The following is a 26,998-nucleotide window of genomic DNA, read 5'->3' as shown; positions in this document are numbered from 1 at the left end:
AAAACAAGACCCATATATATGCTGTCTACAAGAGACCCACTTCAGACCTAGGGACACATACAGACTGAAAGTGAGGGGATGGAAAAAGATATTCCATGCAAATGGAAATCAAAAGAAAGCTGGAGCAGCAATACTCATATCAGATAAAATAGACTTTAAAATAAAGAATGTTACAGGAGACAAGGAAGGGCACTACATAATGATCAAAGGATCAATCCAAAAAGAAGATATAACAATTATAAATATATATGCACCCAACATAGGAGCATCTCAATACATAAGGCAACTGCTAACAGCTATAAAAGAGGAAGTCGACAGTAACACAATAATAGTGGGGAACTTTAACACCTCACTTACACCAATGGACAGATCATCCAAACAGAAAATTAATAAGGAAACACAAGCTTTATATGACAGAATAGACCAGCTAGATTTAATTGATATTTATAGGACATTCCATCCAAAAACAGCAGATTACACTTCCTTCTCAAGTGCACATGGAACATTCTACAGGACAGATCACATCTTGGGTCATAAATCAAGCCTCAGTAAATTTAAGAAAATTGAAATCATATCAAGCATCTTTTCTGACCACAATGCTATGAGATTAGAAATCAATTACAGGGAAAAAAAGGTAGAAAACACAAACACATGGAGGGTAAACAATACGTTATTAAATAACCAAGAGATCACTGAAGAAATCAAAGAGGAAATCAAAAAATACCTAGAGACAAATTACAACGAAAACGCGACTATCCAAAACCTATGGGATACAGCAAAAGCAGTTCTAAGAGGGAGGTTTATAGTAATACAAGCCTACCTCAAGAAACAAGAAAAATCTCAAATAAATAATCTAACCTTACACTTAAAGGAACTAGAGAAAGAAGAACAAACAAACAAAACCCAAAGTTAGCAGGAAAGAAATCATAAAGATCAGAGCAGAAGTAAATGAAATAGAAACAAAGAAAACAACAGCAAAGATCAATAAAACTAAAAGCTGGTTCTTTTAAAAAAAAACAAAAAAAAAGGCAGGAACTTGATTAAAAACAGCAAGTTTTGTGTCATTTTAACTTTCCTATTCCCATCCCCTCCTCTCCAGCATAGCAGAAGCCTAAAAACCAGCAGCCTGCAATCATAGTAAAAACCATCAGCTTGGTATCCACTGGAGAAGGCAAATGGGGCTGGAACTCCTTCAAAACCTCATTACTGGAGAACTGTCATTTTTTGACTTGTCAGGTGGTTCCTGGGAAGACTCCACGTACAATGTCTTTATTTGACCAGACTCTAAGCTTACCCAGTGAAAATAGTCTTTTCTCAGGGAGCATTTGTGAAAAACAATTAGAGGCCAGTGATCAACATCATAGCCGCCTGTGGCAGCAGATACTAGTAGAGACAAACGATAGGCCAACCAAACACTTAAAGGAAAAGTTGGGGAATAAGATGTCCATAAGGGCTTTGAAAGGCACTAACATATATCTGGGAATTTAGAAGGCCCCATGCATGTGCAATAATGTGTCCATGCTCAGGATGTGTGCATGCTAAGGAAAGACCTGGGAAGACCCTAAGCTGTCACCTCAGACTAACCTTTAGGCTATGCACAAGCAGGAAATGCAGGCTACGGCAGAGTTGTCAAGCTTGAGGTAGGCCCAAATGTTAGTCATGTTCTAGTTCTTGGCTGAGTGATGATTTCACATAAGTTTGTTGTATTATGCTTTGTAACTTACATATATTCTTTTTTTAAGTATCAAATACATTTTTAAAAGGAGATGGAAAACATCTTTACATTAAACAAATCTTAAAGATGAAACTCATACCTTCAACTATGCTGGACTTAGCAAGAAATCCTGAAGATGCTTTTAGAGCTCCATTGAATACCACAAAACTTGCACCTGTCACTAATTTAAAAAATACAATAATTATGTTTTAAACTGCTCTTTTTATGCTATATGATATTTGTTAAATGCATAATGTGGAGCATAGCATATTTTAAGTACCTGATAAACGCCATGCCCATACCACTTATATTAGAACAAAAAATACCAAACAAAATAAAGTTACGATAAAATATTTCATAAAGGTTATTTAATGTTTGTATCTAATAATTGATGGCTGTTGTACTATTTACAGTGTTTGTATCAAGTGAGGGTGTGGAAAGTCAAACATCCACTACTGTTGAGAGCATAAATCAGAACAATCTCTATGGAGGACAACTTGATAAATTGCTTTTAAAATTACAAACACATTTATACTTTGACATACAAATTCCATTTCTAGGAATTAATGTTGGCACATATACAAGGTTATTCATAGTGCATTTTTATAAACAGCCAAGGATTGGTAGCAACTGTCCATTAATAAGGGACAATTAAATGATGTTCACATATAAAGTGGAAAGTTATGTGCAATGTGAAAGTTCTTTATATACTAACAAAGAATAATCTCCAAAAAAAAAAACAAGGTGCAGAATGGAACAAATGTTATGACTTGTTTAAAAAAGTGGAAAAAAGGTGTATGTGTGTGTATGTGTGTGGTGGGGTGGTGTTTGCTTACATATACATACAAGCAAGAAATCCCTGAAAGGATATACCAGAAACTGATATCACTGGTTTGGTTGCCTGTGGGGAGGGGAAGAGGGTAGTTTGAGGGTCTAGGGTGGAAAGGAGATTTTACAGTGTGAATATTTATACCTTTTGAATTTTATACTATGTAAATATTCATCAAATAAATATTAAATAGCTGTAAAATTTTAATGACAAAAATGTCAATAGCATGTTAAGTTAAAAAAGCACAATATAAAAGTAAATATCCAGTATAAAATCATCTATTTAACATATATATCAATATAAGAAGGAAATATATTAAAATGTCAACAAAGGCCATATTTTGGCACTTTTTTTCCTTTAACTACTTCTTCAAACATATTTTCCAAGCTTATTACAAATGAGTATACATACTTTTATAATCAGAGGAAAAATTTTTATTAGCAGTCAGAATGTCTGACTATTTTAAATGTATTATTTTACAATAATGTATTAAGTTTTTGGAATACTTACTTAACTTTCAATTTGTTAGGCTCTCTAATGCAAGGATTTGGTAATCACAGCAGTCACTGAGGCCATTCAGCCGAGTAATGTCATTCACATCACCATCTTTATCATTTTTATATTCCCAGCCACTTAACAGTTTTATAAATCATTCTTCATCCTTATCTACCCTGTGCTCCCCACTAAGAGGAGTTGGAGCAGAGAGCAAACAAAGGCAAAAAATACCTCACTCCAGAGACACCCACCATATGGGACACACTAAACCTGAAGACATCAAAATAAATACTGTATTCCAAGTTTTTAAACCTAATGTTGCCCACGATAAATACAAATATTAGAAGCAATTTTTTTGCTTGTATAGCTAAAAATTTAAAGCATACTGTTTCATCACCATCAATTCAGCAAATAAGTAAGATATCTACATATAGGTATATTCCTCTTTGAAAGGAATTCTACTTTTTGAGATGGTTTTATGGATTGACACTAGGAACCAATACTCACCTTTTCTAGGATGGCCAGTAGCACTGTTGGCCTGTGTTTGATAAACTCCATCATTCTGTATACAGACTAGATGAGAATCTGCTTCTGTACTAAAACTAGCTCCAATGCTAATGACATGCTCATTAGAAGAATTTATTACTTTCATTACCTGGAAAAAAACAATATGCATTTAGAAACATTTTTAACATTTTGTGCTTTTATTAGTTATAATAATTCAAAGAGTCACATTTCTGACCACCTTTATCAAGCTTTAATCTGGACAACTCCCTGAGAATGTGATAGAAACAAATGATTTAAAATAAAATCACCTCAATTAAAAGACAGATAAAAGAGTAAGAAAAAATAGGATTAAACAAATCCTCTATTAGGAAACAAATCTAAAATTTCAAAAATATGTGTTTTTTGGGGTTTTTTTGTGGTACGTGGGCCTCTCACTGTTGTGGCCTCTCAGGTTGCGGAGCACAGGCTCCGGACGTGCAGGCTCAGCGGCCATGGCTCACAGGCCTAGCCGCTCCGCGGCAGGTGGGATCCTCCCGGACCGGGGCACAAACCTGCATCCCCTGCATCGGCAGGTGGACTCTCAACCACTGCGCCAACAGGGAAGCCCAAAAATAAGTTTTTTTGTCATTATGTATTAGTCCAATTCAAAACAAATTTAACACACTTCTAAAGAAATCTAATGTTCAATAATTATCTCAAGACTTGAATAAAGCAGTTATACTTACATCATTGTATTTTTTCCGAGGTATTTTTATGCAGCTTTTCCCCATTTCCATATGAATCAGTAGCTGATCTATATTATGCAAGGTATACTGGTAATTCCGAAGGTCCTACATAAAATAATGATAGTTCCATAAACCTTAAACTACTATCCATGAACATTTACCCATTCATTAAATCCTTTTTTTAAGAGTATCCATCATTTTAAAACTTGTGATACATAACTATCAAAACACCATCCAGAAAGCAATAGCAACTTCAAAAACCAGCTAATTCTTCCAGCTACTCCACAATAATAATAAAGATTATCATTCTCAGGAAGAATTCTGTAGTATTTGAGGGTGATCTCTTTCTAGTTACAGATCTTCCAAAACAACAGATTTTCAAACCGAACATGGATAAATAAAAGCAAGTTGGGCTTCCCTGGTGGCACAGTGGTTGAGAATCTGCCTGCCAATAGAGGGGACACAGATTCGAGCCCTGGTCTGGGAAGATCCCACATGCCGCGGAGCAACTAAGCCCATGCACCACAACTACTGAGCCTGCTCTCTAGAGCCTGCGAGCCACAACTACTGAGCCCACGTGCTTCAACTACTGAAGCCTGCATGCCTAGAGCCCGTGCTCCGCAACAGGAGAAGCCACCGCAATGAGAAGCCTGCGACCGCAACGAAGAGGAGCCCCCACTCGCCGCAACTAGAGAAAGCCCACGTGCAGCAACAAAGACTCAATGCAGCCAAAAAATAAAATTAATTAATTAAAAGAAAAAAAAAGCAAGTCCACTGAAATACATTTCTATAATAAGAGGTAAACACAAAATTACAGAAATTAGAGGTGGAAGGGAACCTGAGATCATCTAATCCAATACTTCCTATTAAAAATGAGGTGACTTGGGCCACAGTTTGCTCAAAATCATCAAATTGATTGACTTTACTAACGCTTTTACTAAGGCTTCAACAACTGTGTGGATCTCACATTACCTAAATGTGTAAGCACTGCAGCAGAATGAATCAAAAGGCAATTTGAATCAGGTATACATAAATTATACATCAAAAACAGACGCCATTTATGTTAAATGAATTAGGATTTATTATAAATGAACTTTCATTATACCAAATATGTCAAATTAAAATAGAAAAATATAAGTATGTAAAATTTGCTTAATGAATTGTTAAAGTAACAATATAAGAACACTTAATAAAACAGTTCAATTACTCACAACAAGTAAGTTCATAATAGTGTGTCCTATTTCTCCAAAAAGAGGTTTTCGGCCTCTGATACTTGTTAAAGGAGCAGGATATGCTATACACAAGAATAGAAAACTGGTTACCATCAACAAAAAACAAAAAAATCTTAAATTTATTACCTTTAATTTTCATTTGTCAAACATTATGGATAAATACCACTCAATCAGTTCTCTGGAGAAAGTAAGAAATGACATTAACCCATACCATGTATCTACCAGATGCTACATTGAACTGGGACCTTTACATACATTATCCTAATTAAACCCTATAACAACCCAATGAGGCAAGTATGTCTATCCCTACTTTACAAATGGGGAAGTAGAGACACAGATTAATAACCCTGCCTATGGTTTCTAAGTTAATAACTGGTGAAACAGATATGAAACTAGGCTTGGCCTGATTCCAAAGCATTTAATCTTTCATCATACATGTTGTTTCCAAACATTATGATGGCCATAACTGTTTAGACCTACATAAAGTTCTCATAATTTAAAAAGAAATATTCTGATAATTTAAAGCAAAATATGAAGAATTCAAGATTTTTAAGGCATTTGTAATTAATGTTCAATTGTGTGAATTTATGGGTGATAGTAAACTTCTATAGTTCTTGGGTCAGCATGATAAGAGGAACACATAGAATCAGAGAAGTCAATGCAGAGAAGAAGTGATATGGACTCTGTCACCTAACTACTTTTCTGTTTCTTTAGGACACTATAAATATTGCACACCAAAAAGGAAAAGTACCTTGGTGGCAATGCAGCAGGAATTCTGGAAGAAAAGGAAAGTGAAAAAAGGAAGGTAAGACTATTTCTATGATGATAAAAATCGGACACATTTTTAACCCAAGAATTAACCTGAGAATTTCAGTTCTCAGCTTAGGTTAAGCAAAGAAACCTCTCTAATACATATTATACAAATATACCTCCTTAAAAGTCTAAGAAAACACACATGACATTATCTATTTAAAAAAAGTAAGTCAGGGCAACTCACATCTTTGCTATTACAAGCATATATTTTACTTTTAAAAAGGACAACTAAGTTATTTGGATGACAGAGAGTACAGAAAGAAACATAAATTAGTGGTAAAACACATTAAAATGATAAACAATGTGATTAAGGTAAATGCTGACTTTTTACTTCATCTTTTATGAATAAGAGAGCATCCTTTGCAACTTGATAGAGGTAATTTTATCTAAAACAGTAATTTTCAAGAGGTTATGGCTTAGAATGACATCTGTCAGAGTTACAAACGGACCTCATAAATCATCTAATCCAACATGTAATGGTGTTGCAAATAGTCTCAACATAAAAGCGTAGGTAATCCTCATTTGACTAAGATTAGCTAAGTATTTTGATCTAACCTTCCATAAAAATAGCATTCAAATATTAGTATCAGAGACAAAACGTTAGGCTGAATGGATGAAACACTTGGCTCAGAATGAAGTCTCTTAAGCTCTTTGGTTCACACAGTACAAAACCTGAAATGAAAGTTAATTTTTACTTCTTGCACCACAATTTAATAGTATCCCATATTTAAATCTTAAATGGTAAGGACCAACCCCTCAGAACAGAGAGTTTAATAAATTTGCCAAATAGATTTAAATGAGTATCTCTTTCACTGAATTTGTCCATTTTGAAATAGTAATGGTAACTTTTATAACTTCTCTACATTTAATTTTCCTCCAAGAAAATAACTATTAAATTATACAAGAATCAAATGCCTAAATTTTCCTTAGATGTGATGTACTTCACATGCAACAAATAAATTATTCTTTTAAAAAGTGAGGGATAAAGAAAGGGTATGAATTCAAAGACAGTTGAACACAGAAATGATTTCAACTCAGAAATAACCATACACGTAAGACTGGACCACTATTTCACAACCATTTATGTTTGGCTTTATGGTGTACACAAATGGGGCGGGGGGGCATTTACCTTCTTAATATGTAGGCAACATAACAAAATGAATTCCCTATAGCAAATACTTTTAAGAAAACTTTTCAAGGTTTTCTATGTTTTTTTCTGAAATTCAAAAAAAATTTTAAGGTAAGTTAATTATAATAATTATGAATATCTAGAAACTCAGGACACAGCAAGGTTGTCTAGACTAATTTGGTAGTAGAGGAGGGCTGTTTTAGAATTTTATAAGTACATCAAAACAAAAGTAGTCCCATTAAACCATTAAAAATTTATTTTAATGATATCTGAAATTCTTATTTACATTCAGTATATTTGAACCTATGTAATTTAGCTTACTATTCTAAAACTTACCTTTATATTCTGCACCCAATCTCAACATTAAACGCATAGGAAAAACCTTTGCCCAGGGAATCTCTAGCTTCTGGATAAGAATTCCACAAAGAAAAGGATTGCTTGGTAACAGGAGATCATCAAGTTTCTGAAAAGTAGGTGTAATAAATAGAAATCCTCCATGATCCTTGCTGCTGAGAAAACTCTCAGTAAAGGTAATACTGTCCAAGTTTTCTATGTATTTTCCTAGAAATAAAATCATTTATAAAAAGATTTTAAGTTGTTTTGAAGCAGCATTATGAGTTTGAATGTCCCAGTATAAACTTAAATAAAAGCAATGTAAAATATTTTTCATTTATTTCCACTCTTGAAGAAGCACTGAATACCTTGTGTGCACAAAGTTCAGTTATTCCTGAATATTGGGAATTGTGAACAAAAATTTGAGAATGTTTCTAACCGTTAAGTGTTTTAAAATTTTTCTCCTTACTTCATGGTCAAGTGAAAAGTCATCATCATGTCCCCCAAATCTTATACAGACAGAAAAGTATACGGTGGTCCCCCCTTATCCACAGTTTTGCTTTCCATGGTTTTAGTTACCCCTGGTCAACTGTAGTTCAAAAATATTAAATGGAAAATTCAATAAACAGCAAATTTTAAATCTCTCGCTATCCTGCTCTGCCCCATTGGGATGTGAGCCACACCGTGAATCACTTGTCCAGCATATCCACGCTGTATATGCTACCATCCATTAGTCACTCAGTAGCTGTCTCAGTTATGATCGACTGTTGCAGTATCACTGTGCTTGTGTTCATGTAACCCTTATTTTTCTTAATAATGGCCCCAAGGTGCAAGAGAAGTGTTGTTGGCAATTCGGATGTTCTCGTACTGTGCCTAATTTATAAATTAAGCTTTATCACAGGTATGTATGTATAGAAAAAACAGTGTACATAGGGTTCAGTACCATTCGTGGTTTCAGGCAGCTAGTGGGGTCATCGAACTTATCCCCCGCAGATAAGGGGGGATTATTGTGTAGACACGTAAACAGACCAAGAAGGTAAATATATTTTCACTTTTAAAATTAAAAAAACTATAAAGACACTAATTACATAAAATGCTAAATTTAAGGAGACTGAAAATGATGACAGAGCTCTTTTAAGTAATCAGCAATCTCTTCACAAAATAAATCTTTAGTACAGTTAGCATAGCCCAAAGCAAAAATGCCCTTAATTTATCCATCCCCTGGTCTGAACAGTTCAAAATAAAATGGTATACCTTTCAGAGCATCCTTATAAATGGTGATAAAGAGTCTGAAGATGTCCTTAGGAATAGTATCTTCACTTGGCAAACATAACAATAGAATAATAATTTCTGCCTGTCCCAAGCCGTGCAATCCATTGGTTGAGAAGTACCAATATTTGTCTGAGGAATCTTAAGTGACAAAAGTGTACAACTATAAATGTCAACTTCTATTAAACAAAAAAATTAAATATAATTGTCCTTTGCATGAAGCACAACTTTTTAAACTCCTTAGTTTCCCAACATTCTCCTCACAAAAACTTTAAATTGAATTGTATGAGATTAATATAAAAAAGAGAAAGGATGAAAAATTATCTGATGGAGTCAATTAATAAACAACAGTAGGGCTTCCCTGGTGGCACAGTGGTTGAGAGTCCGCCTGCCGATGCAGGGGACACAGGTTCGTGCCCCAGTCTGGGAAGACCCCACATGCCGCGGCGCGGCTGGGCCCGTGAGCCATGGCCGCTGAGCCTGCACATCCGGAGCCTGTGCTCCGCAACGGGAGAGGCCACAACAGTGAGAGGCCCGCATACCACAAAATAAAAAATAAATAAACAACAGTAAAATAAAAGATGCACTAACAAGCTGAAATGTAGTGGGTAAGAATCAGGTTAGTTTCAAAGAGAATGAAAAGCTAAGAGATGCATTATTGAGTATTGAAGACTATTTATTACTGAGAAATATTTACTTCCTTACTTTTAATTAAGTCGTGTCATTTACTTTAAAACTGTCTTTATTGTTACTAAATCAGGATTCTTGCTTATCTCAATTAGCAAATTTCAATTTACCTAAAAGCTATATGAAATATGGTCAGCTGGGGAGACTGGGATTGACATATATATACTAATATGTATAAAATGGATAACTAATAAGAACCTGCTGTATAAAAAAATAAATTAAATAAAATTCCAAAATTAAAAAAAAATATATATGGTCAGCTGTATCATAAGCATCAAAATACAGCTTGCTATAAGCCCATGGCCTTAACCTAGGACTGAATGAAGGACACTAGTAAAAATCTTTAAGCTATTACTTCAAGTCCCACTGCATATAAAACTGCAAAATTTATTTATATTAATATTTGGCTACAAAAACCAATATCCAATACTGCTTATTTTTCACCATTGCCAGTCTAAATTTAACCAATGTGATTAATTATTCAGAAATCCTGCTTACCAATTAGGCAAAGAAAGATGAATCATTACTTACAAAATGCTAACTTGACATTCACAAGTAGATTAGCATTTAGGACAAACGTAACGGGACAAAAACCTTCGCCTTCAAGAAGCAAAATGATCTGCTCGTGAGATGGGTGTTCTTCTATTACAGGCACTAAAACATGAAAATAATATATTAATTAGAATAAACATGTCTTCCTGTTAAATATGCCTATAATGAAAAAAACATTTATAAATCCACCAATGGCTTAATCACATTTAAAAGCAATAGCAAACACGTTTTATAAAATCAGTCAACACCTGGACAACTGTTATATTCTAATTTTTACTTTTCAATTTATGTAAAGATATTACTATTATAATACATATAAATCCTGATCAATTATATTATATATAGTCTATGCACAAATATGTTGATTAAACAGCATATTGATACAATTTTAGTACCTTTAAAGTTTTAAAACAAATGTTTTTGTAAAGTGGACTCCTATCTGCCAGCCATTCCAATTACAAATTCTGAAATTTACAGCTGTGAAAGTAGTCTAGACCCAAGTTATACATGCTTGTACATATGGCTTGCTGCCATATGCCTTATGTCAGTGACAAGTGGTGAAAAAAGAACTTGACAACTAACAGGAAAATATACATGGCATGCAAAGAACAGGGCTTAAGATATTTTTGCCACTATCAATAGGATCATGAAATGGCTCCTACTTTCAGAACGGAGATCCTAGGCTTCATTCCCCTACATTATCATGCACAGAACATAATCATTTCATGTAAGATTCAGCATAATGCCTGGGGTAACAAGAATATATCCCTAGGGAACTACTCCAAGGTGGGAGATAGCCACAGAATCTCCAGATTAGAAAGGACCTTAAAGACCACCTAAGTTCTCTTCTTTTACAAAGGAAACTGAGGCCCAAGAGATTAAATTGCATGCTTCAAGTCATACGTGTATTAAGTAGCAGATGAGGAACTAAAATTCCTAGCTTTGTCATCCAATCCAATATTCTTTTCTTTAGGCACTATGTTCCTTAAAAAAAAATAATGATATGGAGTCAAAACTAATACAGGACTAAAAGTCTATGAATTTCCCTGTTGTATTGGACTTTTGCCTTATTTTAAATTAGGGACCCAGATGAGATAAGTGAATCACATTCAAATCAACTCAAAAGGTCAGATCTTTTTAGAATTTGTTTTTATACAGTAAGACTTTTTGTAAACTAGAGTTCCATGCCATCGTACCTATTTCAACCACACTGTCTAAATTTTTAAAAATACATTTTATATATCACAGACAAAATTCATCAATATATTCTCCTTTAAAAAAAAAACAAAACACCTCCTTTTTAAATTTAAATAACTGCTATCCTACCTGATCCCTTTTCTCCAGATGCAACCAGAAGAGGAGGCAAGCTGTCCTCATCATCAGGTAGAAGACTAATCTTATTGCAAACATTCTTGTCAATACCACACAATAACCTATAATCTGAAATACTAGCAACAGGTAAATTACTGTTAACCAAGACACCAGTAGGACTTGATAGGTCCTCAATTTCTGCAAAAACATCATCATCTAGTGTAAAAGAGCCAGAAGTAGGCAACCCCTCAGTCCCTGTGTTTGTAGGCAGTTTTTCCACAGATGGAACCTGAGAAATAGGACTTCGAATTATCTCATTTCTTATATCGCCTGCCTCACTGTTTGGTTTTTCCACTGTAGTAGAATGGGCATGATCCACTGTGTTTATCATCTGTAAAATATGGAAAACAAAAACCCAAATCAGTTCATAGTTTCTTTCTTCAGAAGCCAAATTTCCCAAGAAATAGTACCATTTTGGTTCTTTAAATTCAAGAGCACAGGTTTAGCTTTACTCTATGCTCAGGTAGGTATTTATGACTAACTTTATAGACTGGAAAAAGGAGGCAAGGAGAACTTCAGGATCCTATACCATACCACAAAGCGAGCACACTTAGTTCAACTCAAGGCACTCCTCCTAACAGACAAAAAAGCCTGGCTAGGGGGTGGCAAGGGAGAGGAAAAAGGGAGAAGGCAGGGAGGGGAGTGGTTAGGAAGCAAAATGGCAGACATACTCCACAACAGTAACCACCTAGAATAAACTACACCTCAAGTCTGCTTCAAGTAAGCCCCTTTCTTTTTGGACAGGCCAAACCTAAGTCAATAGAGAATTGTTTATGAACTCAAGTAATACTAGCCTCTATAGAAATTCCATTTTGTTAAAATATTGATTGAGGGTAGGTGCTAGCTAAGAAACATACTTCTGGTAATTAGAGCTACTTGTAAAACCTAGCTCGTGAACTCTAACTGACAAACAACATAAGTTTATATGATACGTGAACTTGAAGAGAGCAGGATACATATCCATCTTGTCTGATGTATCTTTACCCAAGATAAACCAGGTAACTGGCTCAAGGGAGATGCTCAATATATATTTGTTTAATGAATAAAAAAGCATTCCTACTTCACGTGTTAATACTTGCTTTTATGAGTATTTTGCTACTTTACATTGAGAGTTATTAGCGGGCTGGGATTCTATATTATGTATCTTCTATTTAACACCTAGCACATTTGTATAAACATAAATACTACCATCAGGTACTTTACTGAATATTTGAAAATCATTAAACAAGTTAGTCTAAATTAACTTACTAAATCTCAGTTCTATTTCCCCATACCAGTGGTTCTCAAAATGTGGTCCAGGGATCTCTGGGGTCCCCAAGACCCTTTTAGGAAGTCAGTGAGGTCCTAGGATTTTCTTCATATAATTTAACTAAAACATATCACAACAGACTGACTTTAGAAGTAGATGTGAGAATCTATCTTCTATTAAGCCAGACGTTAAAGAAATTCACAAAAATGTAAAACAATGTTATTCCTCTCACTAAACTTTTGTTTCAAAAACTTTTCATTAAAAATATTATTTCTATTAATTTAATGAGTTTATTTTTTAATTAATTTTTTAAATGTTTGTCAATTTTATATCAGTAATTATCAATAAACATAACCCACATAACCTATAGTTCTTTGGGGTTCTCAATAACTTTTAAGAGCATAAAGGGTCCTTAGATCAAAAAGTTTAGGGCTTCCCTGGTGGCGCAGTGGTTGAGAGTCGGCCTGCCAATGCAGGGGACGTGGGTTCGTGCCCCGGTCCGGGAAGATCCCACATGCTGCGGAGCGGCTGGGCCCGTGAGCCATGGCCGCTGAGCCTGCGCATCCGGAGCCTGTGCTCCGTAACGGGAGAGGCCACAACAGTGAGAGGCCCGCGTACCGCAGGAAAAAAAAAAAAAAAAAAAAGTTTAAGAATCACTGCCTTAAACTGACGTTAAAAAAGGGTAAAATCTAAAATATATTCATACATCATATGTTTCTCATTTTATGAAGCTCAAAGCATTTAAAAAAAAAAGTACTCTAAAAAATCACACAAGGAATTACTTACAAAATAAAATTTTATTAAATTAACAAGTCATTCTTTAGATTCCTTACCAGTGGCACATCAGGTAAGAGAGGACTAAAGTCTTCAGAACATCTTTTACTTCCAGATGATAATTTTGTTGTATCTGCAACTTCGCCATTGGGCAATATACCATCTGCAAACCATACTCTCTTCTGTTCTTTGGAGCATAATCCTAGAATCAGTTTAAAAAGTAAAGCATTTTAATTTGATAATATTGCAATGATTTAATACTAAATGGGTCAGGAAACATTTTCAAAAGCTTTTTGCTAACCATTGGCAAGCCCTGCATTCTCAGGGTTTCAAGGCCTAGAGAAATGGCCTTTTGTGATTCATCTACCCAGAGTAGAAGTTTTTTTCTAATTCATACAAACGCAGGGCTGGCCCTAGGAATCCCGTACTCAGAAAAAGAGTGGACAGGAGAGGTTATACCTTAAAGACATTGAAGGCAGATTTAAAGCCTATATTATTAAGGCTAACTTTGTGAGTGTGGAATAAAATTTAGGGACTAAGGCACAGGGAGGGAAAATGGAACAGACCAGAGCATGGTAGACAAGCAAAGGGAAAAAGAAGCATAAAAAGTCTAAAGAAAGAAACAGAATCACTTGTGCATCACAGGTCATTTCCTACTTTTAACTTACTTAACAAGAGAAGCATAACATGCTTTGTTGTTATAATGTTGATATTGAAATTTATTAATATTTTCCTTTCAAATTTGGAGGAAATAACTAGATGTCAGCATAAATATTTGTTCTCTTTTATTAAAAAGCATCCACGGAGGAAGGTTATGAAAATTCCTGCCAGATGATTTTAGAACATATAAACATCAAAAGGACCAACATCTACCTTCCATATCATAATACAGATAACACTGAAAAAATTGGAATCATATATGTATAATTTTTGCAACATGGGTGGACATATTAAATAAGGTTATCTTTCTTGTATTTGCAATACTTTATAATTTAATGATTTAAAAAGTCAATATAAGAGAATAAATATTTTTAAAAGCAGATTCACTCATCTTTAGAGCTATAATATACAACCATATATGCTGAAACTCATTATTTAAGTCATAATGATAAACAGAAAATAGCTATTGAGATCAAAAATAGTTGACAGAAATACTTGAATTTGTCTCTAACTGACAATTACAGTTATTTTCTAGCATGTTACAGACTAATAGTTTATTTTTAAGAGTGTACACAGGCTTACTGAATAGCACAGGGAACTATCCTCAATATCTTGTAATAACCTATAAGGGAAAAGAATCTGAAAAAGAATAGATATATGTATATATATGTATATGTATAACTGAATCACTGAGCTGTATACCTGAAACTAACACAACATTGTAAATCAACTATACTTCAATTTTAAACATTAAAAAATAAATTAAAAGTCTACACAGGCTTTACTCAAGATCCTAAACTACAATAGACTGTAAAAAAACAGAGAGCCCAAAGATTTTTTAAATCTTTAGAAGTTTGTTAAAAGATTTAAGAAACATTTTTTATTGTGGTAAAATATACATTTAAAAATAGATTTTTAAGGAAAGGGAGACATGCCAGTTATTTACCTATTGTCTCTCAAACCCAAGCCCACCCTTCCACATGGTGCTCTTTGATGCCAGGCTGGAAGTCTGGAAAGTGCAACTCCCAGACCCCCTTGCTAGTTGGTTCTGGTCACATTCCAGCAATGACAGGCTCTGGTTGGAGACTGGAAGGTGGGAACAGAAGGAATTCTTTCTGTGTCTAGTTCCTGCCAGGACTTACACAGCAGCGGCACCACCAGATATACCCACATGTCCTGTGATCTTCAGTACTCCTTACATCAAGCCTGGGACACTCCTTCTGTTATCTGAACACCAACCCTGTTAGGCTCCTTGATGGTCCCAGCATTTGCCACTTGGTGTTCCTCTAGAAGTCACAGTACCAGTCATGTGACATGGTACCCTAATCCCTGAATACTAGGTCTGAGAACCAAGCATCTCTTGGTGTTCCTGCACGGGGTTCTAGTAATACTGCCTCTCCCTTTGCATTCTCCCAACCCTAGGGATGGTGGTTGCTTCCTGTACTTACTAATCTGTACTTACTAGTCACTTTTTGTTCTTCTACCCTTCTAATGTACATGTATAACCAGTTCCCTGTATTAAATTCCTTCTGGTAGCTAGTCTGGTTTCTCTTTTCTCACTAGATCCTGTCAATACTAGAAAACTTCTACTTTGATCATTTATCTTTAATATTAGACACAACATTTTCTTCAAGTTACCTTCAACACTTGGTTGTTTAAGTGCTGAGATTGGTAAAGTTGTAGGTGAAGATATACTGGATGTTTGAGTCTCCTGAAGAGGCTGGATGGTGGCACATTCATCAGAATGATTAGATTTAAGATTAGAACCAGTTGGACTCATCATCCTTTCAAATGCCTGAGCTATAAAGGGAAAAAAAACTTGATCTCAGGTGTTTTTGACCTTCAAAGTAAATCATGATAAATATTCTATTTTTCAAATTGTAAGGAGAAAGAAATTAATGGCTAACTAAGAAGTGGCACTTGGCAAAGATAATATCCTTACTTTTAGTTGGCAGCACTCCACTTCAGTATAAGCTACCAATTAGTTATTTCAATATAATTTTGGCATATATTTGATATCTACTAAAGAAAATCATTGTTATTTAATATGACCATCTGATTTTGCCCTTGTACTCCTATAGTCTATTTCCAATATAGTTCCTAGTGATTCTTTTAAGACATAAATCATATCACATCATTCTTCTGTTTAAAATCCTTTAATGGCTTCCAAAGTAGAATGAAAATTTAAGTTGTTACAATGGCCCACAAGACCCTATATAGTCTGCATTTCTACCTCCTCTGCTTTCCCAGTTAGCTGTCTGACATCATTTCTCACTAATATCCTACTTGCTCATTAGAATCCAGCCATTGAGGCCTCCTTGTTCTTCAACAAGGGAAGCAAGCACAGTTCTAGCTTCGGGTCTTTGCTCTTACTATTCTTTCTGCCTGGAAAGTTCTTCCACGTGGCTTTATTCTCTCACTTCCTTCAGGTCTCTGCTTACACATCATACTATCATAAACCCTTATTCTGACCACCATTTAAAATTTCTACCTCTTGCCACCAGTCTGTTACTATCTGTCCCTCTTATACTCTTTTATTTTCATTTAGAATATTATCACCATCTGATATTCTCTTTGCTTTCTGTCCACATCTCCTCACATTCATAAGGTCCATGAGATCAAAAGCTCCATAAGAACAGGGAATATATTTTGTTCTCAGCTGGAGCTCCAAAGCACAGAACACTGCCTGAATACTGCTGAATGATTTTTTCATCCAAATAACACGGAACAGCACTGGTACCTCTCCCTTCAGCACTTCTCCAAACTGATCTGCTATAAATGCTGCTACTATTATAATAACTTTCCTCAAGTGCCAATGAATTAGCACCCTCATGCAATGGCTTCCGCTAACCAAGTAAAATCCAAACACAGTACTTTGAGTTTCAAAGTAATTTCCAACTTCCTCTAAGTTTATGTAATGGCACTCACATGCATGCTTCTTTAAAACTTATACAGTCTCAGCACAACTTCCTCATTATCCACAATCTCTAATGAAACTATCTTTTCTTCTTTGTGGAATTTGTCTTATAACCCTTGAGCCATCTTTCTCCTCTTATTAGTAACATTATTTTAAATGATCATGTCTACTGTTTTCAACCCTAAAGTTGGAGTTAAAATAACTTTTATTTACGTTTTCCTGTGGTATATAAATTAATGATAAACAGAGCCATAAATGAAATTACATGCTATAAGATATCAAAACAGAATAAATAAAACAGATAACTAAATAAATCCATTCCAAAACTTTCTTTGATAAACCAATGCTTGATCTCACTAAGAGACTACTAAGTCTCTTCAGTGACTAAATCTTCTCCTCTCCTGGATCCTTAGGGTCAATATGTTTTAATGTTCACCTAAAAATCTGACCTGTCAACTCAAATAATGTTTCAAATCTTCATGGCTGTTTTATTGTTTAAATGGGGAGAGATAATTATGTGGGAGCTTGCTCTAAGATTTCTTAACTCTAGCAGGTTACTTGGCTAACGGCACCAGCAGTAGTCTTAAAGGCTACTGAAACAGCATAAGCAAAAAACAACACAACTACAAGCACTTAAATTCTTCATAAACACTGGTGGCAATATGGAAATACAAGAAGATTTACACTCTATTATCTTCCAGAGCAGAGGTCAACAGCAGGGAGTAAAGCAGCTTACCTCAGGCTAACAGACTCACATCAGAGCTTTTTGAAGGATTGCTGAAAAAATTTATCTTCATTCAAAAGAGAAAAACAAATTATTATCAGGTATTTATTCTCCTGGCTAACAGGAAGCAGCACCTGGGCTAGCGCACAGGCCTGGTCTTAAAAGTCCCAAGTAATATTTGCTGGGAATTAAACTGTCAACAAATCTTTGAAAATGCCAAGAAGTACTCAAAAGAACAAACGTGTATTTGAAGAAACACACACACACACACACACACACACACACACACAAAACTGTGAGAACTCAAGTAAGATTATTGCTGATAACAGTAAGCTAGCTAGGGAGCCAGAGAAACAATGGGAAACACAAACAAAATTCTAAAACTGAGAAGGGAAAAAAATATATAAAAGACAAAAATGTGCAAATAGTGTGACAGTCCTATGAATTTATATAAAAATTATAAATGTACTTTATCTTTTATTCCCACTTTAGGTTGTAATTTTCTATAAGGTGGGAACTATTATCTTGCCTTATGCTATTAATATGTAAGACTGTATACTATTTATTGGTAGATATTCTATAAATGTTTAGATTAAGATGATGAGGATGACAATAATGGTGACAAAAACAAATAGGCAGATGAAATGCAGCATTTAGGGACTTGGTACCTGTTAAAAGTTAATGAACTGCCACTCCAGAAACTGAACGCTTCCTTTCCACACTGGTAGTAATAATTGTGAGAGTAGAACAAAAAGAAGAGAAACCAAGCCTTGGGATGTCCCACCTAAGCCAGATAAGTCAACACTAGGTCCCTGCCTTAAGAAAATAAAGAAGTTTATCTTTGTCACAATCCAGTTGTTTTTAAGATATATTCAATTACTGGAAGAAGATATGTCAGGGTAATACTCACCTTTACTAATAGTCTCATAGCAGACTACACATACTCTTGCTTCCTTTTCTAGATACTGCAATTTACACTTCCTATTACAACAGACACCACAAAATACCTATAAAGGACAAAATATCAAATTTGATTTTGTTTCAAGCATGTTTATACCAACTGGAGGCAGGGGGAGGAGAGACCCGAACTCTAACCAAAAACCATTTTTCTGATTACATAAACAAGTTTTCTAATCACCATAATCATAGGTAATTATTAAATGATTCTTTTTATTTTTATTATTTTACTTAAATGAGGTTTCTGTAATTTAAAATTGTATCTCTGATGAGAATTCCTTTAAGTCAATTATGTTAATTGGAAGGGAGCAAAAACTTTCTTAATGAATAAGTTCATAACTTAAAAAGCTTTCTGTGGTCCTTTACAACTTCTTTTTTTTTTTTTTTAACTTTTTGGCCGTGCTACGCTGCATGCGGGATCTTATTAGTTCCCCGACCAGGGATCGAACCTGTGCCCCCTGCAGTGGAAGCACAAAGTCTTAACCACTGGACTGCCAGGGAAGTCCCCCTCCTTTACAACTTTTAAAAGGAGAATGTTATTCAAAAAAGAAACAGACTCACAGATATAGAGAACAAACTAGTGGCTACCATCGGGAGGAGGAAAGTGGGGAAGGGCAAGATAGGGCTAGAGGATTAAAGGGTACAAACTACTAAATATAAAATAAATAAGCTACACGGATATATTGTACAGCACAGGGAATATAGCCAGTATTTTATAAGAACTACAAATGGAGTATAATCTTTAAAAAGTATGAATCACTATGTTCGATACCTGAAACTTTCATAATATTGTAAATCAACTATACTCAATTAAAAAAAAAAAAGAGGGGCTTCCCTGGTGGCGCAGTGGTTGAGAGTCTGCCTGTTGATGCAGGGGACACAGGTTCGTGCTGGTCTGGGAAGATCCCACATGCCGCGTAGCGGCTAGGCCCGTGAGCCATGGCCACTGCGCCTGCGCGTCGGAGCCTGTGCTCCGCAACGGGAGAGGCCCCAACAGTGAGAGGCCCCAACAGTGAGAGGCCCCAACAGTGAGAGGCCCGCATACCGCAAAAAAGAAAAAAGGAAAAAGAAAAACAAGTAGAATGTTATTTTTCTAAAAGAGAGTAGGGTTGATCTGAGACTAACATATTACTGGAAAATGCTGAAAAAAACGCAATGTTATTTCTAGAGGCAACTCTTGAGTCCATAGACTATTAAGATAGTCAGAACACAAATGAAGTCACAGCTTCAGCGTTCTGAACCTTGTGCAAGCCAATCTGCTTTTTTTCTCAGTGTTTACCTCAAGTATCGAGCATAACACTAGCTGCAGAGTAGTCTTGAAATTAAGTATTCAAGGATAAACTGGAAGCTGACTGAATTCCGTGCATCTGATGTGTTCATGTTAGAGAGAGAATGAAACGTATTCTTAGATTTCACAAAAATTAGTGTTCCTCATTTCCCAGTATGTAATACCCATGACAATGTGACATTTATTCAAACCTCAAGCAATCTATAAAATGACAGTGCTTTACACACTTCCACGTAGGTGAAAAACGATTTTAAACTAACTGAATCTTGTAATCATCTCTTTATCAGCTTTTTTGTCACATTAAATTTCATTTAAAATGTCTCAAAAGAATAAAAGACAAAGATTTTTATAGCTTACTTTTCCACATGCTCTGCAGTGATGTCGCCGTTTCGTAAAAGTAAATTTGACTTGGCAGTTCATACAATTTGGAGCTTCTGAATCAGGAACCCAAGTAGGTTGTTTCTGGCCCAAAACAAGGCCTTCTTTGCAAGTGTTTGCAGGCAGAGATTCTTCATTTGCAGTTACAAAACTGGATCCACCTTCAAAATTACTTTCTATATCAATGTAATTAGAATTGAAGCTAACCTGAGGATCAGTCACAGAATCTGTAGCACAAGTGGTTGGAACAATGGTATTTGCTATTCTGGGTTCACTTTCAGACATATTTGGAACATCCAGCTTATTTGGTTCCTTTGAACTCCTTGTTCTTGATGGAACACTAAACAGTTGCTTAGGTCTGGCGCCTCCAACATGAACAGATTGACTGTTACTATCAGAGACTGATAATTCATTTGTAATCTCAGACTTACTGCTAGATAACACTTGTTCAACTGGAATTGCACTTTTTTCCCCTAAAGAAAGGCTACCATTTTCTGTTGTATTCTGTTTATCAACCGTTTCGCAAATCATATTAATACCAGGACTTTCCCCAGTAGCTCCTGCTTCAGCATTGAAATATATATTATCGACATTTCCATCATCTGGGCCTTTCATATCTATCTGATTCATCTGAGATTTTGAGACATTTACATTTTCTTCAAATGGTTTTATGTTACTAGGCTGAAGATACTGTTCAGTTAGAAAGGCATCAAGTTCAGCATCACTAACTGGTGCACCACTTTTCATGCCTTCATCAATATTAAAGTAATCCAGATCTTGTCCACTGATATCATTGCTTGAAAAAGTGAAACCTTCACAACAGTCAGGAGATTCTGGGGCATTAGCACCAGAAAGCTCTATTTGAGATTCTGCAGCTGTAGAAGAACTGGTGTTATCAGGGTAATCCAAAGACTCAACTCTAACTACCATCTGGTTAGAATCTGCCTTTCTATCTCCCATCTTTTCAATTAATGGCTGATGAGGTATGTTTTTACATTTTTCCTGTTTCAAAAGATCAGTCTCCTTCAAAGGTTCCCCACCTGAAGTCATATTCTTCTGTATTTCTTCATGCACAGTCACTGCATCTTTTATATTATCTTTATATTCATTCTGGGGTAAACTATCACCATGAGCTTTATTTTCAATTAATGATCCACACAAAGGCCCAGGTACTGGAAGACAGGACAATGAGGAATATGTATTTTCACTTGAAACATGTAAAGCTGAAGCAGAATCTTGGTTTTCATCCTTATTATCTCTAAGATCTAAATTTCTTGAGTCTTCTTTTGCAGATTGTTTTATAAATATAGCAGTCCTATCTTCCTGAAAGGAAAAGTCAGTTAACTTGAAATTTTCATCTCTTAAATTTAAATCATTTAAGCATAAACCTCCATTTTTTGGAAGACTGCAAGACAAAGCACTTGTGCTGCCTCCTTCTTTTAAACATTCTGGGGCAGCTATGACTGGCACATCTACCTCCTCTTTTACCAAACAGCCATCAGCTTTTACTAATTCACATGGCTGGTTCTTGTACTGTAGGTGGTCTTTGGCATCAAACATTTTGGAACTTTGTTGAGTCAAAGCAGATGGCATGTTGAAATCAACAACTGGTTCTAACTGATTAGAGATCTTTTTATCCTCTAAATTTTCTTTTCCGCTGTAATTACACAAATCTGAAAGTGTCGTATCTACTTTTATACCAAATTCTTTAGTTCCACTGATTTCTCTGTTTTGTAATTCAGAACTGACATCATTCTGTTCCTCTTTGACTGTATTATTACCACGGTCTGTTGAAGAAATACAGAAAGTTTCTGACACTGAAGATAAATCCAATCCAATCAAGGAATCTGCACTAGACTTAAAATCATCTGGCAATAATTTTTTAATATCTTCTTCACTATTAATTACATGAACTAAGTTACCCATGTCACTTATCAGATCACAGACAGGTTTACTACATCGTCCCATATATAGAGGCTGGATTTCATCTGAAGTGCCACCATCCACAGAAGAAAGGAGATCAAGTCCTGTTACATTTTTTTCATTTTGTATAGAAGTTTGTCCCTCAAGTGTTTTTTCATTCAGGGCAATTTGATTTGTTTCATAGCCTGTTTCTGATGAGGCACAACAATTAATGCATTGTTGATCCTTTGGAAGCAGTGAAGTTAGCTGTGAGGAAGCCAACTCTGAAGAGACTGAATAGTGGTTAGAATCATATGAATTTTGCGCATCTTGGAGATAATCTTGTTCATCTAATTAAAATAGAAATATAATGTTAGTCAGGAGACCCAAATCAAAATTATTACAAAGACGTTATGGTTTCTACGACTTCTAAACTTTTTTTTAGACCAGAAATATATTACTCTCCTGCAAAATAGTAATAACCTCCAAAATTATTTTCACTTGGATTTAAATTACTTGGGGTTTTTACTTTTTAATGTAGATGTCATAATATGATAGAAATTCTACTCAAAATAACTCAGTTGCACTATAAAAACCAGACGAAGGAAGAGCTGAAAAACAATCTAACTTCTTTGTTCTGCCCTCCAGTTTCCTAGTCTTCATCCTAAGATGAGGAAAATACTATCTTTCATAGTAATGAAATACCAATTAATATAGAACTTTCAGGTTGCTTTCAGCTGGTTCGTATGTTGTTTTTAAAGGTCTTTCTTTTACCTAAACGTGTATCTGGAGAGAAACTTCTACCTTTCTTACTTCTATTTCTGGCTATTGGTTCTATTCAGTATAAGAATACACTAATTCATTATAATAAGTGAATGTTTTACAGAAGATAACCATGTGACCAAAATTGAAACCAAGTTTTGCTAAGAGTACTAATTACGGACATTTTAAAATTACATTAATGGCAAAAATGAAAAACTGACAAACCTGGATTCTGTTCAAAATCATCGAGGAGTTTATCCAAGTCACTGACTGCTGCTTTAAAATAACTGTCCATCCTACTTGTAGACTTACTCAGAATTTAATTCTTATGTGCCTAGAAAATACGAAGTATGATAGTTCATTTAATTCTCTGACATATAAATATTATACCATGTACTGCATGCCAAGAAACAGAGCCAGGGAATAGACACAAATAAAATGTAAGAGTATTGCTTTGAAGAATCTGTAATTTAGTTGGGGAAATTCCTCTATATATACAAAAATGACATGAAAACAAACTCTAACAACATAACATGCATACATAAACTATTTCAAATTTAAAACACTTATCTAAATAACTCATGGGTCAAAGAATGCATAGTTGAAAGCTATAAATAGCTGTAAGTACCACGTATCAAATAATATAAAATATACTACACACAAAAATACTGCATGTAAAAACTTGCAAGATTCAGCAAAAGTGAATACTTAAAGACAGATACCTAGAGACTTAGATGCTTATACTAGAAAAAAAAGAATGAAAACAAATAAGCTAACAGCAGAAATTAAAGAAATAGAAAACAAGCATATGAGAGAGGTACAAGAAAACTAAAAGTTAGTTTTATGAATAAAGTAAAAGAACCTCTGATCTGTGGCAGGAGCTCCATCAAATAAGCCTGAGACACCTTGAAGGAATCTATCAATGACTAATGGGACAATATAAAAAGGACACAGTAGCTAAGTATCACTGGCTTAAATGGGACAAATGAACCTCAAATAAATGAAGACTACAAAGGACTGACCACAAATCAAATGGATTAAAAAAAACGAACAAACCAAGAGATCATAATGATACTAAAAACAAAACCAAAAACCACCACTCATTAGAGAGTTGCTAGGGCAGTAACCCTTTACTCTGAAAACTGATATACTAAGAGAAAAGAACTAAGAATTTATCCTGCCCTTTATTTACAAAATGTACTTTAGGATAAGAAAACAGTTGCTGAGGAAGAATTCTTTATATAAGAATTCCAGTTGATAAATGCAGAAAGATATTAAAATTGTTTTAATCATTTCTTCATAGTCCCTAAAACAATAAATGGACTACACAATGGCTATCAATGGATGTTAAAACTGTTAGATGAAAGCTGGTTCTTTGAGAAGATAAACAAAATAGATAAACCACTAGCCAGACTCATCAAGAAAAAAGGGAGAAGACTCAAATCAATAGAATTAGAAATGAAAAAGGAGAAGTAACTAACAACTGACACTGCAGAAATAAAAAAAAATCATGAGAGATTACTACAAGCAACTCTATGCCAATAAAATGGACAATCTGGAAGAAATGGACAAATTCTTAGAAATGCACAACCTGACAAGACTGAATCAGGAAGAAATAGAAAATATGAACAGACCAATCACAAGCACTGAAATTGAAACTGTGATTAAAAATTTTCCAACAAACAAAAGCCCAGGACCAGATGGCTTCACAGGTGAATTCTATCAAACGTTTAGAGAAGAGCTAACACCTATCCTTCTCAAACTCTTCCAAAATATAGCAGAGGGAGGAACACTCCCAAATTCCTTCTACAAGGCCACTATCACCTTGATACCAAAACCAGACAAGGATGTCACAAAGAAAGAAAACTACAGGCCAACATCACTGATGAACATAGATGCAAAAATCCTCAACAAAATACTAGCAAACAGAATCCAACAGTACATTAAAAGGATCATACACCATGATCAAGTGGGGTTTATTCCAAGAATGCAAGGATTCTTCAATATACGCAAATCTATCAATGTGATAATAAACCATATTAACAAATTGAAGGAGAAAAATCATATGATCATCTCAATAGATGCAGAGAAAGCTTTCGACAAAATTCAACACCCATGTATGATAAAAAGTCTGCAGAAAGTAGGCATAGAGGGAACTTTCCTCAACATAATAAAGGCCATATATGACAAGCCCACAGCAAACATCATCCTCAATGGTGAAAAACTGAAAGCATTTCCACTAAGATCAGGAACAAGACAAGGTTGCCCACTCTCACCACTCTTATTCAACATAGTTTTGGAAGTTTTAGCCACAGCAATCAGAGAAGAAAAGGAAATAAAAGGAATCCAAATCGGAAAAGAAGAAGTAAAGCTGTCACTGTTTGCAGATGACATGATACTATACATAGAGAATCCTAAAGATGCTACCAGAACTACTAGAGCTAATCAATGAATTTGGTAAAGTAGCAGGATACAAAATTAATGCACAGAAATCTCTGGCATTCCTATATACTAATGATGAAAAATCTGAAAGTGAAATCAAGAAAACACTCCCATTTACCACTGCAACAAAAAGAATAAAATATCTAGGTATAAACCTACCTAAGGAGACAAAAGACCTGTATGCAGAAAATTATAAGACACTGATGAAAGAAATTAAAGACGATACAAATAGATGGAGAGATATACCGTGTTCTTGGATGGGAAGAATCAACATTGTGAAAATGACTCTACTACCCAAAGCAATCTACAGATTCAATGCAATCCCTATCAAACTACCACTGGCATTTTTCACAGAACTAGAACAAAAAATTTTGCAATTTGTATGGAAACACAAAAGACCCCGAATAGCCAAAGCAATCTTGAGAACGAAAAAAGGAGCTGGAGGAATCAGGCTCCCTGAGTTCAGACTATCCTACAAAGCTACAGTAATCAAGACAGTATGGTACTGGCACAAAAACAGAAAGATAGATCAATGGAACAGGATAGAAAGCCCAGAGATAAACCCACACACATATGGACACCTTATCTTTGATAAAGGTGGCAGGAAAGTACAGTGGAGAAAGGACAGCCTCTTCAATAAATGGTGCTGGGAAAACTGGACAGGTACATGTAAAAGTATGAGATTAGATCACTCCCTAACACCATACACAAAAATAAGCTCAAAATGGATTAAAGACCTAAATGTAAGGCCAGAAACTATCAAACTCTTAGAGGAAAACATAGGCAGAATACTCTATGACATAAATGACAGCAAGGTCCTTTCTGACCCACCTCCTAGAGTAATGGAAATAAAAACAAAAATAAACAAATGGGACCTAATGAAACTTCAAAGCTTTTGCACAGCAAAGGAAACCATAAACAAGACCAAAAGACAACCCTCAGAATGGGAGAAAATATTTGCAAATGAAGCAACTGACAAAGGATTAATCTCCAAAATTTACAAGCAGCTCATGCAGCTCAATAACAAAAAAACAAACAACCCCATCCAAAAATGGGCAGAAGACCTAAATAGACATTTCTCCAAAGAAGATATACAGAATGCCAACAAACACATGAAAGAATGCTCAACATCATTAATCATTAGAGAAATGCAAATCAAAACTACAATGAGATATCATCTCACACCAGTCAGAATGGCCATCATCAAAAAATCTAGAAACAATAAATGCTGGAGAGGGTGTGGAGAAAAGGGAACACTCTTGCACTGCTGGTGGGAATGTGAATTGGTT

General features: G+C 35.1%; 1 protein-coding gene across 1 annotated transcript in view; it reads right to left on the bottom strand.

The window, feature by feature from the left end:
* The window catches only part of ZFYVE16 (zinc finger FYVE-type containing 16), a 38,536-nt gene extending 14,974 nt beyond the window's left edge, over nt 1–23,562 (bottom strand). Inside the window, exons 1-13 of the mRNA XM_065874262.1 lie at nt 23,493–23,562; nt 20,583–22,855; nt 18,891–18,987; nt 15,978–16,139; nt 13,739–13,881; nt 11,612–11,987; nt 10,265–10,387; nt 9,032–9,187; nt 7,781–8,005; nt 5,482–5,564; nt 4,271–4,375; nt 3,546–3,693; nt 1,815–1,895 (exon numbers count right to left, since the gene is read on the bottom strand). Of these exons, the coding sequence (XP_065730334.1) occupies nt 1,815–1,895; nt 3,546–3,693; nt 4,271–4,375; nt 5,482–5,564; nt 7,781–8,005; nt 9,032–9,187; nt 10,265–10,387; nt 11,612–11,987; nt 13,739–13,881; nt 15,978–16,139; nt 18,891–18,987; nt 20,583–22,855; nt 23,493–23,562 (4,042 nt within the window). The remainder of the gene's footprint in view (nt 1–1,814; nt 1,896–3,545; nt 3,694–4,270; nt 4,376–5,481; nt 5,565–7,780; nt 8,006–9,031; nt 9,188–10,264; nt 10,388–11,611; nt 11,988–13,738; nt 13,882–15,977; nt 16,140–18,890; nt 18,988–20,582; nt 22,856–23,492) is intronic.
* Nucleotides 23,563–26,998: the final 3,436 nt, after the last annotated feature.

The sequence above is a fragment of the Phocoena phocoena genome, chromosome 3, assembly GCF_963924675.1.
Source record: "Phocoena phocoena chromosome 3, mPhoPho1.1, whole genome shotgun sequence".
NCBI classification, from domain to species: Eukaryota; Metazoa; Chordata; class Mammalia; order Artiodactyla; family Phocoenidae; genus Phocoena; species Phocoena phocoena.
Note: the sequence above shows the minus strand (reverse complement) of the source record. Positions and strands in the feature narration are given on the sequence as shown.